This window comes from Xiphophorus maculatus, chromosome 24 (genome assembly GCF_002775205.1).
Source record: "Xiphophorus maculatus strain JP 163 A chromosome 24, X_maculatus-5.0-male, whole genome shotgun sequence".
Classification (NCBI taxonomy): domain Eukaryota; kingdom Metazoa; phylum Chordata; class Actinopteri; order Cyprinodontiformes; family Poeciliidae; genus Xiphophorus; species Xiphophorus maculatus.
This window is the reverse complement of record NC_036466.1, coordinates 5655694-5676485: the sequence shown is the minus strand read 5'-3', so window position 1 is coordinate 5676485 and position 20792 is coordinate 5655694. Positions and strand designations below refer to the sequence as shown.

At 43.6% G+C, this 20792-nt stretch overlaps 1 protein-coding gene across 1 annotated transcript; it reads right to left on the bottom strand.

The window, feature by feature from the left end:
- Positions 1-535: 535 nt before the first annotated feature.
- Positions 536-9052, bottom strand: LOC102234499 (NLR family CARD domain-containing protein 3-like). The gene is made up of 5 exons (XM_023329918.1): positions 8108-9052; positions 6938-7117; positions 5779-5952; positions 1732-1884; positions 536-1212 (listed from the first exon to the last, which is right to left on the bottom strand). The coding sequence occupies exons 1-5, from the start codon at positions 9025-9027 to the stop codon at positions 1185-1187; spliced, it is 1455 nt and encodes a 484-aa protein (XP_023185686.1). The 5' UTR covers positions 9028-9052; the 3' UTR covers positions 536-1184.
- Positions 9053-20792: the final 11740 nt, after the last annotated feature.

Here is a 20792-nt window from a genome sequence, read left to right as displayed (position 1 = left end):
TTTCAGCTTGGTTCCCAAGGCAAAATCACACCGGAAGTAAAGATACCCAGTTTTGAGTTATGGCGGCCATTGTCTGACGTCACTGTGAAAAGGGTCTATTGCAGGAAATCATTTCAGGAAGGAACCAGAAGATTCAGGAGTCTGGGAGATGAGACTGTAACCGACCTGAACACTGAGGCCCCAGAGCGCCCCCTGCAGGATCTGCTGCACCATTAACCAGACAGAAATGGCAGTTTTATACAAGTTATTATTCTAATTCAATAGCTGATTTAATTCATCGAGTTTTGATTGAAAAGATTGATTCTCATCTGTTTTATTAAAAAAACATCTTCAGTCTGAATACTGCAAAAATAAACTGCTGGCTAAATTAGTAGCTTAAAGCTGAAATCAACTTGAGATGTTTCTGCTTTTACTAATTTAAGCTGTGAAACTAAATGTGAAAACTTATAATACAGCAAAAACGGCATGGAGGATTAAAATGAAGGTTTAGTTATTATATGTGTACACAGTCAGCTGCATAAAAAATACACAAAGATTTTTTAAAAAAACTTTATTTGGTCGTTAAACATCCAGCAACCCACATTGCATTAGAAGAATTATGAAAATCAAACATGAACCAATCAGCACATTATCCCAGTGATTCTCTGAGGTTTGAATAAATCAGTAAAATCACAGTAAAGAGCCTGAAGTTCTCTAGAAAACTCAAAACATGAAATATGGAGTTAAAAAAGTAAAAACCAAAACAAACAGAGAAATTAAAGCTGAGAATCAATGATGACGTAAAACTTCAAGATTTAGTTTTTACAATGAACATAAAATATATAAAATCTTTTTTTTTTCCAGGTTCCACATGTTCCTGAAAACTGCTCTAAGATCAGAGTTTCTGTAGGACATCCAGTTCTAAACTGGTTAAACTGGTTTCTGTGATGGAAGCTGAAGTTTCTCTGCAGTTTCCAGTAAAGCATCTTTTTATCTGTGGAGCTTTGAGGAACATTTTCATGTCAGCAGAAGGAAGAAGCAGCAGAGAAAAGAGGTTTGAAGTGTCTTTCATGGCTTCAAAGCTGAACTGAAAATGATTCCCATGTTTCCATTCTCAGACCATTTCTGGTTCCAGGATGAAAATGAATCAGAGAGAAAAAAGATCAACTTTCCAGTTGAGACCATTCTCTACTTTACTGAGATCATCAGTCGAACAAGTCAGAATCATCGAACCTGCAGAGAGAAGAAGGAAGGAGAGAGCAGATCAGTGAGTGTTTCCAGCCTCTCTCCAGCAGCAGTCAGTGACGCAGCACATCCACTAGATGGTTTCCAGGCTGCAGTCAGACTGATCTCAGAGCTGTGACCAAGATGAACCCGATCAGTTGTTTCCTGTTGAACTGAGAGAACAAACAGATCTGAGATCAGATCTGCTGCTGCCACAGTTTGATGGATGAGGACCACTGTCTCTAGACATGTTGGACGGCTGGACGCTGGAGTCCAGCTGGACTTCCTGGAGACATGGACACAGCAACAACACTCATCTTCACACCAACACAAACGCAGGAACACAGCAAGCTGCTGCTCCTCTGATTGGCTGATTGCTGTCTCTGTGTCCAATCAGGAAGCCTGAACCATTCTCCTCCCACTGAGAAGCTGCAGCTTTACTGGGAACACTGGATCTTTGCTTTGATGCTAACTGGGTTTAGTTCAATATGCTGACAGGAGATGGACTCAATAGAAACATTTACTTACTTTAAAGTCTTTACAGGATTCTTCAGCTGCTGAACATCTGAATCCTTCAAGTTGTTTTCTCTCAGGTCCAGTTCTGTCAGACGGGTCGGGTTGGACTTCAGAGCTGAGACCAAATAATCACAGCTGATCTTTGACAAACTGCAGTCAAACAATCTGAATAAAGAATAAAAGATGTGAGCTGAAGCCAACAGGATGCAGGTTAACCAGTCCAACAGAACCAGTTAAAGATTCTCATGAATATTAATGCCAACAAGCTGCTGCTTCAATAAAGACCTGCTGACTTCAGAACCAGAACCAGAACCTGGTACTGGGCCATGTGGTGTTGGAGGATTTTAGTCAGTAAAATCATTCCAGGTTCTGATCAAAGTGTTGAAGCATCAATCATTGATTATTGATTTGTTCCTGTCAGATTCCAGGAATTCACTTTTCTAGACTGGGTTGAATGACCTTTGACCTGCTTCACATGAGGGGGGTTTCTACACACTGGGGGTCCGAATGCTGTCCTGTTCTGACCTCAGGTCAGCAGGTCCAACTCAGTTACACAGAGGGACTAAATTAAACTCTGGATCCAAGTCCAGGAACAAACTCAGAAAATATTTATTAGAACAGAAGAAATTAATTTGATTTATGATCAATTATATATAATTCTCCTCCATGGGCTGCCACCTTATCGTGGTGGAGGGGTTTGAGTGTCCCAATGATCCTAGGAGCTATGCTGTCTGGGGCTTCATGCCCCTGGTAGGGTCACCCAAGGCAGACAGGTCCTAGGTGAGGGACCAGACAAAGAGCAGCCCGAAGACCCCAATGATGAAGGAAAACCTTGGACTTGGTGTTCCCTCGCCCGGACGCGGGTCACCGGGGCCCCACTCTGGAGCCAGGCCTGGAGGGGGGGCACGATGGCGAGCGTCTGGTGGCCGGGCTTTTACCCATGGAGCCCGGCCGGGCTCAGCCCGAAGAGGAAACATGGGCCCCCCCTCCCATGTGCCCACCACCCGTGGGATGGGCCAAAGGGGTCGGGTGCAGTGTGGGATGGGTGGCAGCAGAGGAAGGGGACCCTGGCGGTCCGATCCTCGGTTGCAGAAACTGGCTCTTGGGACGTGGAATGTCACCTCTCTGGTGGGGAAGGAGCCAGAGCTAGTGCGTGAGGTCGAGAGGTTCCGGCTAGAAATAGTCGGTCTCACCTCGACGCACGGCTCTGGTTCTGGAACCAGTCTCCTTGAGAGGGGCTGGACATACTTCCACTCTGGAGTTGCCCAAGGTGAGAGGCGTCGGGCAGGAGTGGGCATACTTGTTGCTCCCCATCTCGGCGCCTGTACGTTGGGGTTTACCCCGGTGAACTAGAGGGTAGCATCCCTCCGCCTACGGGTGGGGGGACGGGTTCTGACTGTCGTTTGTGCTTACGGGCCGAACGACAGTTCAGATTACCCACCCTTTTTGGAGTCCTTAGAGGGGGTACTGGAGAGTGCTCCTCCTGGGGACTCCCTTGTTCTACTGGGGGACTTCAACGCTCACGTGGGCAATGACAGTGAGACCTGGAGGGGCGTGGTTGGGAGGAACGGCCCGCCCGACCTGAACTCGAGCGGTGTTCTGTTGCTGGACTTCTGTGCTCGCCATGGATTGTCCATAACGAACACCATGTTCAAGCATAAGGGTGTCCATATGTGCACTTGGCACCAGGACACCCTAGGCCACAGTTCGATGATCGACTTTGTCATCGTTTCATCGGATCTGCGGCCGTATGTCTTGGACACTCGGGTGAAAAGAGGTGCGGAGCTGTCCACTGACCACTACCTGGTGGTGAGTTGGCTCCGGTGGTGGGGGCGAAAGCCGGTCAGACCTGGCAGGCCCAAAAGTGTTGTGAGGGTCTGCTGGGAACGTCTGGCGGAATCCCCTGTGAGACGGAGCTTTAACTCCCATCTCCGGCAAAACTTCGAACACGTGCCGGGGGAGGTGGGGGACATGGAGTCTGAGTGGACCATGTTCCGTGCCTCCATTGTCGAGGCGGCCGATCGGAGCTGTGGCCGCAAGGTTGTCGGTGCCTGTCGCGGCGGCAACCCTCGAACCCGCTGGTGGACACCGTCGGTGAGGGATGCCGTCAGGCTGAAGAAAGAGTTCTATCGGGCCTTTTTGGCCTGTGGGACTCCGGAAGCAGCTGATGGGTACCGGCGGGCGAAGCGGCATGCGGCTCGGGCGGTTGCTGAGGCAAAAACTCGGGCGTGGGAGGAATTTGGAGAGGCCATGGAGAAAGACTTCCGTACGGCTTCGAGGCGATTCTGGTCCACCATCCGGCGTCTCAGGGGGGGGAAGCGGTGCAGCACCAACACTGTTTATAGTGGGGATGGTGTGCTGCTGACCTCTACTCGGGACGTTGTGGGCCGGTGGGCAGAGTACTTCGAAGACCTCCTCAATCCCACCAACATGCCTTCCACTGAGGAAGCGGAGCCTGGGGACTCTGGGTTGGGCTCTCCAATCTCTGGGGGCGAGGTCGCCGAGGTGGTTAAAAAGCTCCTCGGTGGCAAGGCCCCGGGGGTGGATGAGATCCGCCCGGAGTTCCTTAAGGCTCTGGATGTTGTAGGGTTGTGTTGGTTGACGCGACTCTGCAATATCGCATGGACATCGGGGGCAGTTCCCCTGGATTGGCAGACTGGGGTGGTGGTCCCCCTGTTCAAAAAGGGGGACTGGAGGGTGTGCTCCAATTATAGAGGGGTCACACTCTTAAGCCTCCCTGGCAAGGTCTATTCAGGGGTCCTGGAGAGGAGGGTCCGTCGGATAGTCGAACCTCGGATTCAGGAAGAGCAGTGTGGTTTTCGTCCTGGTCGTGGAACACTGGACCAGTTCTACACCCTCGGCAGGATCCTGGAGGGTGCATGGGAGTTCGCCCAACCAGTCTACATGTGTTTTGTGGACTTGGAGAAGGCGTTCGACCGTGTCCCTCGGGGAGCCCTGTGGGGGGTTCTCCGGGAGTATGGGGTACCGGGCCCTTTGATGCGGGCTGTCAGGTCCCTGTATGACCGGTGTCAGAGTCTGGTCCGCATTGCCGGCAGTAAGTCGGGCTCGTTTCCGGTGAGAGTTGGACTCCGCCAGGGCTGCCCTTTGTCACCGATTCTGTTCATCACTTTCATGGACAGAATTTCTAGGCGCAGCCAAGGTGTTGAGGGGATCCGATTTGGTGGCCTTAGGATCTCATCTCTGCTTTTCGCAGACGATGTGGTCCTTTTGGCTTCATCAGATCGTGATCTGCAGCTCTCGCTGGAGCGGTTCGCAGCCGAGTGTGAAGCGGCCGGGATGAGGATCAGTGCCTCCAAATCCGAGGCCATGGTCTTGAGCCGGAAAAGGGTAGAGTGCCTTCTCCGGGTCAGGGGGGGTGTCCTGCCCCAAGTGGAGGAGTTTAAGTATCTCGGGATCTTGTTCACGAATGGGGGAAGAAGAGAGCGGGAGATCGACAGGCGGATTGGCGCAGCGTCTGCTGTCAAGCGGGCGCTGTACCGGTCCGTCGTGGTGAAGAGAGAGCTGAGCCAAAAAGCGAAGCTCTCGATTTACCGGTCGATCTACGTTCCCACCCTCATCTATGGTCATGAGCTTTGGGTCATGACCGAAAGAACGAGATCGCGGATACAAGCGGCAGAAATGGGTTTTCTCCGTAGGGTGTCTGGGCTCTCCCTTAGAGACAGGGTGAGAAGCTCAGTCATCCGGGAGGGACTCAGAGTAGAGCCGCTGCTCCTTCACATCCAGAGGAGCTGAGGCTCGGGCATCTGGTCAGGATGCCTCCTGGACGCCTCCCTGGTGAGGTGTTCCCGGCACGTCCCACCGGGAGGAGGCCCCGGAGAAGACCCAGGACACGCTGGAGGGACTATGTCTCTCGGCTGGCCTGGGAACGCCTCGGGATTCCCCCGGAAGAGCTAGAAGAAGTGGCCAGGGAGAGGGAAGTCTGGGCCTCCCTTCTGAAGCTGCTACCCCCGCGACCCGACCTCGGATAAGCGGAAGAAGATAGATGGATGGATACATATAATTATTCACAGAAATATCAATAATTATATAATTACATACATCAATGTCTCCAGTCTGCAGCCTTCAGTCTGTAGAAAACCACAGAGCTTTTTCACTCCAGAATCTCCCAGGTTGGTTCCGCTCAGGTCCAGTTCTGTCAGATGGGTCGGGTTGGACTTCAGAGCTGAGAACAGAGAAGTCCAGCTGGTCTCTGACAAACTGCAGTAATTCAATCTGAATAAAGAATAAAAGATGTGAGCTGAAGCCAACAGGATGCAGGTTAAAACTGAAACATGAACAAATAAATAATAAAAATGTAGAAAATTAATTTCCCTGAATGTAAAAGAAACATGATGAACTGATTCTAACATCTGATCCAGTCAAACTGGTTTAAAGAGTCCAAACCAGCAGAACCAGAACATTTGATCAAAAAGAAACTCAAAGTTTTCTATCAGCCTGGATGAGTTGAGCTATTTCTGCTGGTTCCTGATCATCAGCTGGAGACCCGACTTGGTAACTGGATCAGAACCACTCAGTTTGTTCATTAATGGCCTTGGGTTCTTATTAAAGCTGCTGAAAGCCAATGGAGGCCATTATTTCCTAAGGAGACGTGACCTGATGAAGCATCATCACAGAGACGAGGCTCCAACCGACTGACAGCTGTCAGACTGAAGAGGACGGTTCCTCTCTGACCCGGCCCAACAGAACCACAGCTTCAGGACAAAGCTGAGGAACCTGCTGCTGCTGCAAACCTCACTTTCATTCATTTCATCTAGATTTGCTTTTCTACAATCAGTCATTTCTTAGATTTGGTCATTAATGATGATTTGAACTTGTCAGTGTTTGTGGCTCGACTCTGGAGGAACAACATTTCATTCTGGATGTAAAGATGAGAATCAGAAATGAGAAATAAAACAATCTGAATCTTTACCAAACCAAACTGAAACATCTCCATCATTAATTTACATCATTTGAATTATTTTACTCATTTTGTTCATCAGTAAAAAACATTTTAAAGTAAAAAACTGAAAAACAAAGTTCAATAATCTCAAAGTCTGAAATAAGAAAAAAATAATATATAAGGTAAAAAGTTAGAGATTATATTCTGACATTTAAACAGGTTGTTATGAAATAAAATATATTAGAAAAAAAAGCATTAATTAAACTAATGTTTAAAGTATAAATGAATGATTTTATTGTATAAATAAAGAAAACAAACCTCAGAATCTTCACTTTACTGACTGAACTCTCCAGGATCTCAACCAGAGGCTTCAGATCAGAGTCTCCACCTACATGTATGTTGATCTGATTTATTTCCAGTTCAGTCAGATCTGGGTTGGACTTCAGAGCCGAGGCCAAAACTTCACATTCAGCATTTTGGATCAAACAGTCACCAAGTCTGTGATTAGAGAAGAAATAAATTCAGTTCTAATGAAATCAATCTGGATCATAAACAGACTAAAATGAAGCAGCTGATGAAGGAAACTACTGGAGATGATGGAGAGGAGGAGGAACTGCTCACAGCTCGGACTTGGACTAGATCGTTTGGCTCAGAGGAACAAAGGTTTGGATGTCAGAAGAAATTGTTGCTAAACTCTTAAAGAGCTGAAGACCAAAACAGAGCGTTTGGGTCCAGCAGCATTTTTCATGGTGAAGCAGTGAAAGTTCTCCAGTAACTAGAAGAGGCTGGGATGTCTAAAGAGTTGAAGCTCATGTCTCTCCAGGTCTTCATGGCTAACAGCTTCAACAAAAGCTGCAGATGAAGAGTTGATGAGGAAAATGGTTCCAGCTCTGGAAGCAGAGTTCTCAGAGCTTTGGGAGGATCTGACAGAAACTAGGACTTTTTCTGGAGCCAGACAACAATCACCACATTTTGCTCTCATTTACAAACTCAGAGGAAACTAGTGGGAGGAGGAAAAGTTGGTTCACCAAGTTTCTAACTGGTTTCCATGACAACAGCAGTAATTATTGGGGTTATTTTAAAGTGTCCATCAAATCTAAACAGTGATTTTATAAAAAAAGACAAAGATCCTAAAAGGAGTAGCGGCTCAATGAGTGAAGAGGAGTTTAAAGTGTAAAAGTCTCTCTGGCTGATTGGATCTTTCAGACAAAATAGATTTTTTTCTAGATTTCAGGGTTTTTTATGCATTTAAACATGAAAACTGATAAAAAGATAAATATTTTTAAAATGATCAAAATGTCTAAAACCAAAAGCTGCAGCTGTCCTGGATGAGCTGAATGTTTAGATGGTTGAATGGCTGAAATAGTCCAGAGGATGAAGGAAGAAGTTAAAGACCAAAAACATCCAGAAGCAACTTGAAGAAGAAGAAGAAACAGGAGGACAATAGAGCTGAATCAGCATTCACACAATGAAAACATCTGGACTCACCGAGCCTTTCTGCAGTTCCTCACAGCTGGAAGCAGTCTCAGTCGTTCATAATCTGATGTGTTGTACTTCTCCAGGTCCAACTCATCCAGAACCTCTGACATCTGCAGCATGAAGGCCAGAGCTGAACAGTCAGTCACTGAGAGATACGTCCCTGAATCCAGCAGCCGTTGGATCTCCTGATAAAATGAGACGTCGTTCATCTCCACCAGACAGTAGAAGATGTTGATGCTTCTGTCAGTAGAGATTCTATCATTGGTCATTGTATCTTGGAAAGGAGAGATATCATCAGTGTTCATCTCCTTCAGGTTGGTGATGATTCTCTGGATGGTTTCTGGACTGTTCTCTGTCTGACCCAGCAGATCTTCTAAGAGTCTCTGGTTGGACTCCACAGTGAGACCATGAAGGAAGCGGACAAACAGGTCCAGGTGGCCATTTTCACTGCTGAGGGATTTCTCCATGACTTCCTTCATGAACTCATCTAGAGATGTTTCTCTGTATTTTTCTCCCAGAAACGTCTTGATCACCTCTGACTTCCTGCTGGTGAAACAGTGGAGCATGTAGACTGCAGCCAGAAACTCCTGGATGCTCAGATGAACAAAGGAGTAGACGGAGATGTCGCACGTCCCTCTCTCTCTTTTAAACATTTCAGTGAACACTCCTGAGAACAACGCAGCATCTTTGATGTTGATGCCGCACTTTTTGAGCTCTTTGTCATAGAAGATCAGGTTTCCCTCCAGCAGCTGCTCAAAAGCCAGTTTTCCTAGAGACTCAATCAGCTTCTTGTTCTCTGGACTCCAGATTGATCTTGTCTTTTTTCCTCCATCATACTTTTCCTTCTTGATTGCGAAGTTAACCTCCAGGAATGCTATGTACATCTCAGTCAGAGTCTTTGGCAGTTTTTCTCCCTCTCTGGTCTTCATCACATCCTCCAGAACTTTAGCAGTGATCCAGCAGAAAACTGGGATGTGACACATGATGTGGAGACTTTTTGATTTCTGGACGTGGGAGATGATCCTGCTGGCCTTCTCTTCATCATCTCTGAATCTCTTCCTGAAGTACTCCTCCTTCTGGGGGTCAGTGAACCCTCTGACCTCTGTTGCCATGCTGACACACTCAACAGGGATCTGATTGGCTGCTGCAGGTCGTGTGGTTATCCAGAGGAGAGCAGAGGGAAGCAGTTTCCTCCTGATGAGGTTTGTCACCAGAACATCCACTGAGCTGGACTCTGTAACATCAGTCAGGATCGGATTGTTCTTGAAATCCAGAGTAAATCGACTTTCATCCAGACCATCAAAGATGAACAGAACCTGGAACGTTTCAAAGCTGCTGATTTCTTTGGTTTTAGAAAATAATTTATGAATCAGTCCTAATAAACTGAACTTTTCTTCTTTCAACATATTCAGTTCTCTGAAAGTGAATGGAAATATGAAATCAATGTTCTGGTTGGTTTTGCCTTCAGCCCAGTCCAGAGTGAACTTCTGTGTTAACAGTGTTTTCCCAATGCCAGCCACTCCCATGGTCATCACTGTTCTGATTGGTTGATCTCTTCCAGGTGGGACTTTAAAGATGTCTTCTCTTCTGATTGTTGTTTCTTGTTTCCTGGATGCTGTTTCAATGTGTCTGACCTCATGTTTCTGGTTGACCTCTCTAGTTAACCCCTCTGTGATGTGGAGCTCTGTGTAGATCTGGTTCAGAACGGTTTGATTTCCAGGTTCAGCGACGCCTTCAGAGAGACTCTGGAACTTCTTCAGAGACGCTTTATGGTCACTCTGACACCGAATATCAAAATCTGAAGAAAGAGACAAAGACAGGAGAGGAGACACTTCAGCTGAACATAAGGAAAACAATAATTTTTTGATATTCTCAGAGACAATTTGTGCATCAGCTTTAATGGATGAGAAAAAAGTAAATCAATAAATAAAAAACCCAAATTTTATAAAAACTCTGCATGGTAAGAATAACAAAAGTCACGACTTAAAGTTAAAGTTGCTGCTGTTGATTCATTGGGATGTAAAGTTTTATCTTTCAAATCTATTTCAGCTCTCAGTGTTTGAAAAATATTAACACCATTAAAAAGCAACAGAAAACACCTTTCTCTAAACAAGTTTAAAATATAGAAAATCTATATGGAAATTGAAAAATATTCAAGAAATATGGACTTTAAACAAACTTCTATATCTTCCTGAGACAATATCTGTATATTTTCATCTTATTTCAAGTTTACTGAGATATTTGCAGTCAAAACTACACAAAATACTTGGAATGAGAGTTGCAAAAATAGACATTAATTTAATAAACAACTGCATAGACCCATGTATCAAATTGTCCTCTTTGATGGCCTCTGAGGCCACTGCTGTTTTATCACAAAATTATGGCCAAATCAAACTAGTTCTGATGGAAACAACGTCCAGCAGAGGGAACAGCTCCTGTTAGTTTAGGTTTTATTGAGGTCTGAGTTGTGGTTCACCATCTAACTTCTCATTCATGGAATCAAACTCAGGAAACAGTTTGGATTTTACAGAGCTGAAGTTGGCTTCAGATTGAGCTTCCCATTCAGGAAATGGGTAAAGGGCCTTTACCCATTAGGGCCACCTACTGGTTGAGCATTTTCAATCTGCTTGAGTTTAAAAGCTGAAATACTTGCACTCTTAAAATATGGGCTACATTATTCTACACTAATAGCAGAAAACTTTAAACTATAGATTGTGATTAGTGAACATTTGGCCATAAATCCAGGTAAAAACCAGGATCTGGCAGACAGGGGACAAGTTACTAGTTATCTCTCTGAGTTTTTAACTCTTCACTATAGCATGTAGTTATTGTTTCTAGTAATCTTTCTCCAGTTCACCTCTTGTGATTTCTGTGCCTCCATGGTCTAAGGATGCCTTGTTGGTCCCCAGATTCTCCTCCACTCCTCTGTTGTCTGCTGCAGCTCTGCTGTCCTCACATTCATCTGCCTGATTGTCTCCAAAACCATTTGGATCTCACAAACTATTCACTTCCTGAAGAAGCTTCTCTGTAACATAACTCCTTACTATATTCTACATTTACCATCATCTGCCAGGCTGAACCTCAACCACACCTTGAACCAGGGAGCTTTTCAGAGACTTCAGTGACCTCTGAGGTTACTCAAAGTCACTTTCTAATGGGCAGAAAATGATTTAAACTCTGTAACAGAGTTTAAATCACTTTCTGCTTAGTGAAATCCACCATGTCCTCCCTTTTCATAGAGAGACATGGTGACCGTGGTCCAGATACATTAAAAGGGTTGAAATCAAACCTGTATTGAAGCTTCACAAATCAAAGCTTTAATGCAGCTTCGTTTAGGAAACAAAAAACTACAAACTTATTTTTAGATATTCTGGCCTGAATAATCTACACCATGATTGAAGTCTACATATTTTAGTTTTTGAAGTAGATCACATTAAAGATGCTCAAGGTAGAAAGAAATTACGTAGAATTGTCCTTTAGTCATTTCCCAAATTAGAAACTCCAATTTTCCAGCAGAACCTTAAAGGCCTGGTGTAATAACCAATAAAAGTAGAACAAAAATCATTTTCAGCAAGGTCAGATTAACCATATTGGCAGCTGGGCAATTTGCTGACCTATAACTTTTGCCACCTCTTTTTTTTTACCCCTCCATGGGGTCTTTTGTGGTTTCTAGTGTCCCTTATGTGATAGAAGGCTGACAGGAAACAGGGAAGAAGAAAGGGGAAGACATGCGGCAAATGTTGTCGGGTCCGGGAGTCGAACCCACAATAGCCGCGTCGAGGACTCAAGGCCTCCAAATACGGGTCGCGCTAACCAGTACGCCACCACGGCACACCCCCACCTCTCTTTTATTGTTTTATTATACACTTTATTTCTGTTATGCTAAACGTCACATTAACATCAACCAAAACCCGATTGCTGCTCTCCTTAGCCATCCTCTCTGTTATTTCATTCCCCTTAACCTCATAATGTGCTGAAACACAAATAAAATTATCTGTAAGAATCATCAAATTGATTCTATGAAGTGTTTGTTTTATTTACAGCTGATGACATGTTATGCTGCAACCTGACCCTTCAGAGTAAGAGTCTTCACTTATAATTTTAAAAATGAACAAAATAAAAAGTTAAATTTGTACATTTATCTTGAGGCCATTTTTTTGAACAGGCTCAAATTAAATGAGGACTTTATTAAGCCCAGTTACCTGGACATAAGTTCCAGTTACACCAGCTGGAAAAACACAGATTCAGTTGAAACAACTGACCACAAAAAGACTTTTAAACCTTGAATTTCCAAATCTCAACTAAAGACGTGGATCTGGTTCCACAGAGACGATAGAAGGAAGCTCTGATTGGAGGAGTTCAGTCTCACCTGGAGCACAGCTGCTCTGATTGGCTGTCAGCCGTCCAGATCCTGTTCTGGGTCGTTTCCCACACTGGGGGCAGCTGGTACAGACCGGATCCATCAGAACATTCTGACCCAAAGCACAGCAGGATGGATGCTCCACCTCACCAAAGCTGCTCCTGTGAAGACATTTCTTCATCACTGAAATATTTCACTAGCAACAGGCTGGAGCTGAAGATGTTCATAAAGGTCCACAAAAAACAAGGGACCAGAAACTGGGTCAGAACAGAACCTCAGAACATTGATGATTTCTGGTTTTAAGTACTTCATTGAATTATATTTGGTATCATGACTGATGCCAGTGTTCCCAGTCTGGAAGATGCTGGGTTTCACTGCTTCAGTGGGATTACAGACAATCTGAATTGTTGCTCTTCACAAGCTTGGTTGTTTTTGTTTCCATGCAACATTTTAATCCATATTAATTCATTCAGACTTTCATTCAAACTCTACTGATTTACTGACCAACATCCTTCATGTCCAACTTTAAATTAATAAGTAAGAAAATTAAGTTACTGTTTATTGAAACACTGAAGATCAACCAGTTAATATCATTTATTTTATATCTCTATAGATTCACATGAATCAGTTAGAAAATGGTTTCTTACTTTCTGTCTGATGGTCCAGGTTCATTACTGAACACTGGAGGATGACCTTTGGACCGGTCACTCCTCATAGATGGACTGATGGGTCCTGGAGGTTCTGCTCTGTCCTGATCTTCCATCTTCTGGCCTTTTGGAGAGAGAAACCAGAACCAGTCAGACCAGTGATCCGGTTCCAGTAACTGTCCTGTGAAGCAGAAAGCTGGTTCCCATCATGTGTTCAGAGGATCAGAGTGAATCATTTGAATGAATGAGTGAACATTTCCTATGAACTAGTGAACTTATTTAGCTCCCAGTGGACTTGAATGCATCATGACTCTATTGTAGCTCTGTATGGAGGGAGTCAGTGAGCAGAAGGTTCTGAGGGAGCAGCAGCTCAGGTCGGGTCCACAGCTCTCCTCCAGACAGAACCGGGTCCAGCTGAGGTACCAGCTGGACCCACTGCAAGGAATCATGGGTAAACAGCTGCCTCAATAGGGGGATGAAGCCCCCAAACACTCAGCGAGGCCTGAAACATATTTAGTCTATTGATCTGATTGAACTTCAAAATAAAGAGACACATTAATGCAACTCTTTTAGTTAGAAACTAGTTTGTTACAACTGATCTAAAATGTTTGTGAAATTATTTATTTTATTATTATTGCTCCATTTAAAAGTTTTGTTATTTTTAGGGTTGAACCGACTGCAGTTTTCTGGCTGATCGATTCCGATTTTGCAGATACTGATTGCTAAACACAGCAACCTTTCAGGTAAGAGTCAGTCTGGATCTGGATGCATATTTCCAGCAGAGCTTTGAGAGACAAAGAGTTTCTTCCTGCTGAAAGGAGCAACAAGAGGAAAACCTGGAAAAAGATCAAACTCAGTGAGGAGGAAGAGAGGAAATCTGTGGACGGCTTAAAGCCGGTTCTGATCCACAGACAAGAGAAACATCAGTTTCTGCTGAACCCCAGACTGATGAGGGACGGAGTGATGTGATTCACTTCCTGCTGATTTCAACAAGCAGAGAAACTAGTTTACAATGTTTTAGTTCTGCTTTTTAGGTTAAAACACCAGAGAGAGTCGCTGCAGCAAGAACTGATGGACTGTAAAAGTTACATTAAGTTCTCAATTTATTTAGATTAAATCTGAAAAGTTCATTATTGCTCCACACAAACAGATCAGCTTTAGATGCTGCTGTCATGGTAGATCATAGCTGATCATTCACCAGGTTAACTGCGCAGTAACTGAGCTGTGTGTTTATAGTGTGTTCAATATTTCTCTTTTTGTTCCTTATAGTCGCATAATGTAACCTCACTTAGCATCACTTTATAAGCAGCAACGTCTCACAATAAAGTTTTTCATTTGATCTAATTCCTTTCTAGATCAGGCCTTCAATAAAGTAAACAGAGCGCTGCTGCGGGGACCAGGCCCTATGAGAGCCGAGCGACCCAGGCCGAGGTGACTGAGGCCCCGGGAAGCCTCGGTGGGTTCATCGGTTAGAAAGGCTCCAGAGAGCCGAGAGACACGGAGGGACCCGGAGCGGCAACACTTACCTCTAGTAACAAGTCAGCAAGTTATTTCCATCCTGCAGCTCAAAATGGAGGCTGATCTGAAGGAGACCAAAGTTGGTTTCAATTTCTATTTTCACAGGAAGTCACGTAACTTGTGTTTTCCTCTAGAGCCAAAGTTTGATTCATCTGAATAAACATTAATAGTTCAGTTAGATTTAACAGAGTGAAAAAACTAGAGTGAAGATGGAAAAGCTTCAGTATTTCTGTTTTGCTGTTAGTGAAGCAGATCTGAAGCTGAGCAGCTTTTTTCAAGGATTCAGCAGAAAACCAGCAGAACAAACTGCAGTTTAACAGGCGTTTGATGGAGGATTATGAGCGCTCACTGCCCTCTGGTGGTGAACTATCGCAACTACAAATATTCCTCTTCATATTAATTACAGTTTATTTGATCTCATTTTCACTTTTATCAGGCCAAATCAAATCAGCTTACATTAATGTTAAATAAGAGTCACTGCAGGGTTAGTACATGGAAAATAAAACTTATTCTATAAAAATCCTCCAAAAACGATTCACTGTGGGAAATTTTGAGACTCAAGGAATGAAAAAATATAAATAATAAAAATATGTTTGAAATAAAATTCATTCACCTGCGATAGGAGCATCAAGCAGGATTAAAGCGGCTAATAGAGAAAAATTAAATATAAAAAGTTAATAAAGTTTAAATTATTAGTACTTAATATTACTTCGTTAATTGCAGTCTTTTGTAGAACTGAATTAATCTGTAAATAAATGTATTACACATACAATATTATGCTGCTGCTGTTAATGTCATTTAAATACTTTTATCTGTTTTTAAAGACTGTCTACAGAAATAAGAAAAGATCCGCCGTCAGATCGTCCACCATACCTACAGAGACGATACGGGTCAGAACCTCCTGAGGTTTGATCCCACAATAAGAAACTGGAATCGACTCCACCTGCTGCCAGCGGCGCCTCGGGTCCGACTACGACCAAACCGACTTGGTGGTCCTTACAGAACTGAGCCAGGATGCTGTGGTTGCTCACCGACACCTCTGCAGAAATGCAACAGAAAGCTACAGATGCTCACCTCTGTTTTTCAATTCTGTCAAGTGACTTCAGCTAAAATACATCCTATGTTGAGCAGTTAGCAGGTCCAACAGCCCCTCAGGTACCAGAGTTGCTGATCTTGCCGTAGCTGGCGGCTCCTGCGTTTCCGGGAGCCACCAGAACCTGCTGGACCCGGGGCGACTGGGCCAGCTTCCAGGCCAGAGCGTGTTCCCGTCCCCCGCCTCCTACCACCAGAACCCGCTCCGCCATCGCAACTGGAACCACAAGAGACTCGACTTGAAGGAGGATTTTCTCTCACCGTGCGAAGCCACCGTGCAATTATGCAAGCGCTGACCTTTAGCAGGAAGAGCCGTGACCTTTTCCAGGGGATGGAGGTCCGATGAAATCGTAGAGATCAAACCAATGAGCTGGAAGAAAAACGAAACTGGACTTTTAACACAATCGGCATTGATGTGGAGCCCCAGATTACTGCAGAAACAGAGTAAAGATAAACGGGCCAATCTCTGGGAGAACACAGAGTCCAGTGTTGGACCCTGGCTGAACATGTTCAACTCTGATTGGAGTCACTGGGCTCATGTGACCTCCTGAAACCAACTGATAGAAAAGTACATCTAATAAGCTGGGAGCAGATTTAAAATGCCGCTAGAAAATAATGAAGGTTTTATTTGCATCCATCACTGTTAAGCGTTTCTCTTCTGTAAAAAAAGAGGTAATTTAACGCTAGTTTTGGACAAAAAGTTTTGGCTCTTTCCTCTTTTCTCTCCCGAGTCCTTGGAGAGTGGCGGCGCGCTGCTAAAACGAAACAACAACAAAGCGTGTTGACATCACAGATCACAGAGTTTAATCTCATACAAAGCAATCAACAACAAAGCTGCAGAGGAACAGAGATATGCACCTTTCTCATCAAAATAAAGACACACAAGGGGAAGACAGACAGACACAAAACAAAGACAAACAAAAAGCAAAGACGTCTTTGGAGAGAGAGCCAATGCAAAAAGCAAAAAAGTGGCAACTCTCTGGATTTTTTCTCCTAACACGAAATCATATAGTAAAGAGGCGTTTCTCTATTTAATTTATGCATTCTAGGCGTTCCCCTTGTTGACCAACTGGAAGCTCCCAGAGAAACTTGGAACTCCCCTCAATCTACGCAAAGATCAAAAGGACCATCTGCCTTCTACCTAAACAAAAGAGCGGATAGCTGGCCCTGACCCCCCGTGGCTCCCTCGGTCATTCTGAGTACAGAACGACCTGAGATAAGACCTCACAGATACCTGAGAAATCTAAAATCTCTGTCTCCCAAGGAAAATGCAAATTTTATGGCTTCGCCTGTGGCCTGGCCTCACAGTGGGGGTCCCATTGAGAGATCTCCCTTAATCAGCATTTGGTTCCTGTGTCTCTGAATGCTTACCCATCTGGTTTAATTTTAAACGCTTAACACAACCTTGTTCAAAATAAGAGTGTTCCATATACCTTTTAAGATTAACTGTATTAAGCATTAAAAATAATCATATTTCCTTAACACTTCTAAATATTGTTGACTTTAAAGTGAATCTAGCAGCAAAAAGACGTCGACATGCACAACATTTACCAACCTCTGTTGGTATGAACCAAGAATTACTCGCAGCCCGTTTCGCCTGCTGTGCTTTCCCCGCTCTCCGTGGGTGGACTGACCCTCCGTGGAAGCTGCGGGGACACATGTGACGTCACGCAACTAAACATTAACACACACACACACACACACTGCGTGGAGTCACAGTGAGAAAAACATGCAAAGTTTGCACACAAACTAAATTACTAACGAAAAAAAGAGAGAGAACAGAGAAGCTAAAACCGTCGACACGTGTGGAGTCTTACCTTCACCAAATGATGGGAGGAACACTTTTTGGATTCCACTACTTCCTTTGGGAGAGAAAGCGCAAAGCATCACGGGAGACGTAGTTCGTTTACCGCTAAACTCTAAAATAAATAGTTAACATTTACCTTTAATACACTTTTTAAAGCAATAATGAAGCTTCAATCATCGTTAGAGCTAAAATAGGATTTTAACTATTTCACTACCATAGATGTGGTTAAAATCTATGGCCAGCAAACAGCAAAGGTTAGAAGTTTATCAGATTTAAGAGTTACTACTAACAACATTACTTCTTGAAGTTTCTTAGGAGACCACTCAGATGTTGCTCTGATGAAAACCACCCGTGGGATGAAAGTGCAGAAAACCTTCTGGTCGTTGGATTCGCCACTGAGCAGCTGTGCTGGTTCAAACACTTTAAGCATCTGGAAGCACCTTAGGCTCCTCCCCCTTTCAGGTGACAACAAACACCTTTATTTTCATGTTTTCCTTTGTATCAACAGTGAGTTGAGCTGTAAAACTTTAGGTCAGATTTGAACTTTTTCAGGTTTTTCTCAGTTTTCTGCTCATTTCCAGCCAACATTTTATTGCAGGAAATCATTTCAGGAAGGAACCAGAAGATTCAGGAGTCTGGGAGATGTGACTGTAACCGACCTGAACACTGAAGCCCCAGAGCGCCCCCTGCAGGATCTGCTGCACCATCACCGTTTCCAGCAGCAAATCAATCATCTGTTGGTCCAGACAGAAAAGCTGAAGCTGCCAGTGAAGCAGATCTGAAGCTGAGCAGCAGAAACCCAGAAGAACTGGAAGCATCAGCAGGAGATGAACTGGACCTCTAGGATCACTGATGCTGCAGCTGAGGAAGAGGAGGATGATGAAGGTGAAGCTGCCATCCTCACACTTCCTGTTTATCAACCCAAGAAAGCAGAAAACCTGCAGAAAATCAGCTGAAGAAGAACCACGAGGAGCTGGAGGCGTCCTGCGCCCTCTAGTGGCTGATTGAACTACTGCACTGGGAGAACTGGACCTTGACGCTACTGCAGCTCAGCGGCTGGTTTCTCTCTGAATGGACCAATTAGAACAGGGGTGTCAAGATCCAGTCCTCGAGGGCCGCTGTCCTGCAACTTTTAGATGTGCCTCTGCTGCACCACACCTGAATGGAATAATTAGGTCATTAGCAAGGCTCTGGAGAGCTGATCTACACAAGGAGGAGGTAATTAAGCCATTTCATTCCAGTGTTTTGTACCTGTGGCACATTTAAAAACTGCAGGACACCGGCCCTTGAGGACTGGAGTTTGACACCCCTGAATTAGAACCAAAGAGGATTCAGCTCTGAGACAACTATTTATAACTACATACGGTACTTACACATATGTACAACATTTTAGTGTTTCTAAACACTTAGAGTTTAGAAAACATAAAAAACTATCAGCAGTTTTCAGAGGAACGTTTAAAAACATTAAAAGTTAACCTTTGAAATGAAACCATATAATTGTTTACTGAAATATTTCTTCATTGCTCCTGTAACAATGAAACTTAATAAATCTGTTGTGTTTTTATTAGACCTTTATATCAGTGTTTTCAGAGTCCAGGTGTCATTTATTAGAGAAACTCAACATCTGCTTTATTATAAATACATTTTCTTTCTAGTTTTCCTTTTTTCCTTTTAAAAAAATGAAACCCACCTAAATTTAAAAAAAAATTAAAACAGTGATATCTAACATATTATGTCTTGACTGTCTGGTTGTTGATTCTCAGTTTTCTAAAGTAGGTTTGATTCATTTTTCATCAGGATGTTTTAAGAGGTTATGAAGAGCTTTAAAAACCCAACCTACTGCAGAGATGAGATATTATCCCACTTTCTCAGTCAGGAGAACATCTGATTGGCTGGTCAGTGTCCTGCTGGTTCTCTCTTATCTCTACCTGCTGTAGAAATGAACTGATTCATCTAATTCATCTAGGAGGGGTGGAAGTGTGTCATTAAAGAGAGAAATAGGAAAAAATGCATCATATATGGTATATTTATGATGTAATAGTTAACAATACAGGGTTTATAATTACTGCCTGATATGAAAATGCATATTTCACCAAATACTAAATAATAAATAACAGCACTTCAAATTGGACCCATATGGTCTGGATAACAATCGGGCCCCAGATGGTATTTACCACAGATTAAGAAACTGACTGTGGGTTTAATGTAGAACAACTCAAATGACAAAAGTCAGGTAGATTCTGGGTCCAAGTGATGCTTTTATGGGCTATTTGTTATTGTAAATGATGACGTCATTAGCTGACATCAACAAGATGAGGCTGCTGCAGGTTTGTTGCACCTTCTGTGTTTTTTTTAAACTTGTTTATGTTCCGAGTTTTTTTCTCATTTCATTTTCAAATTAGGACAGAAAAATCCTCACTTCTATAAGTGAGCCTGGTGCTGGAAATTGGACACGATTCGCTTTTAAATATGCGAATTGTACTCAGAAGCATCAACTCAGCTTCTGAGTGATTTATTTAAAAACAGTGCAGTTTTATCTGTCTGGTGTCTAATGCAGCACTCTGTGTCAAAGATTTTCCTCCTGTTTATTTTCTCTTGTCTGTCATTTAGTGTCTGATATTGTTTATCTCTTTGGATCAATAAAGATCCAATTCAAACTGGGCTCCATTTAGAGCAGGGGTGTCAAACTCCAGTCCTCAAGGGCCGCTGTCCTGCAACGTTTAGATGTGCCTCTGCAGCACCACCTGAATAGAATAATTAGGTCATTAGCAAGGCTCTGGAGAACTGGTCTACACAAGGAGGAGGTAATTAAGCCATTTCATTTCAGTGGTTTGTACCTGTGGCACATCTAAAAACTGCAGGACACCGGCCCTTGAGGACTGGAGTTTGACACCTGTGATTTAGAGGCTTCATGGAGTTTTGATCTGAACTGGATTCAACTGGAAAGTTGATCTTTTTTCTCTCTCAAGTAATTGCGTATCGCTGTTTGAGTTTGAGTCGAGGGAGTGGCCCTGGGTCTCTCCCAATATATATTAAGTGATTTAAAACATTTGGCTTTCTTTTTTCCAAAATAAAGGAGTTGTTCTGCAGTTGTATTCACTGTTGTTTTCTTTTACTGTGATTAGTGGAAATTAATAATAAATAATAACACAGAAGAGGGATGCTTCTGGATAAATAGCCTGTTTAATGTTAAAAGCATATTTTCAGGGAATGGGCGTTTGTATGGTTGTTTGGTTGCCCTCTAGTGGACAAAGGCCTCTATTGCTTCCA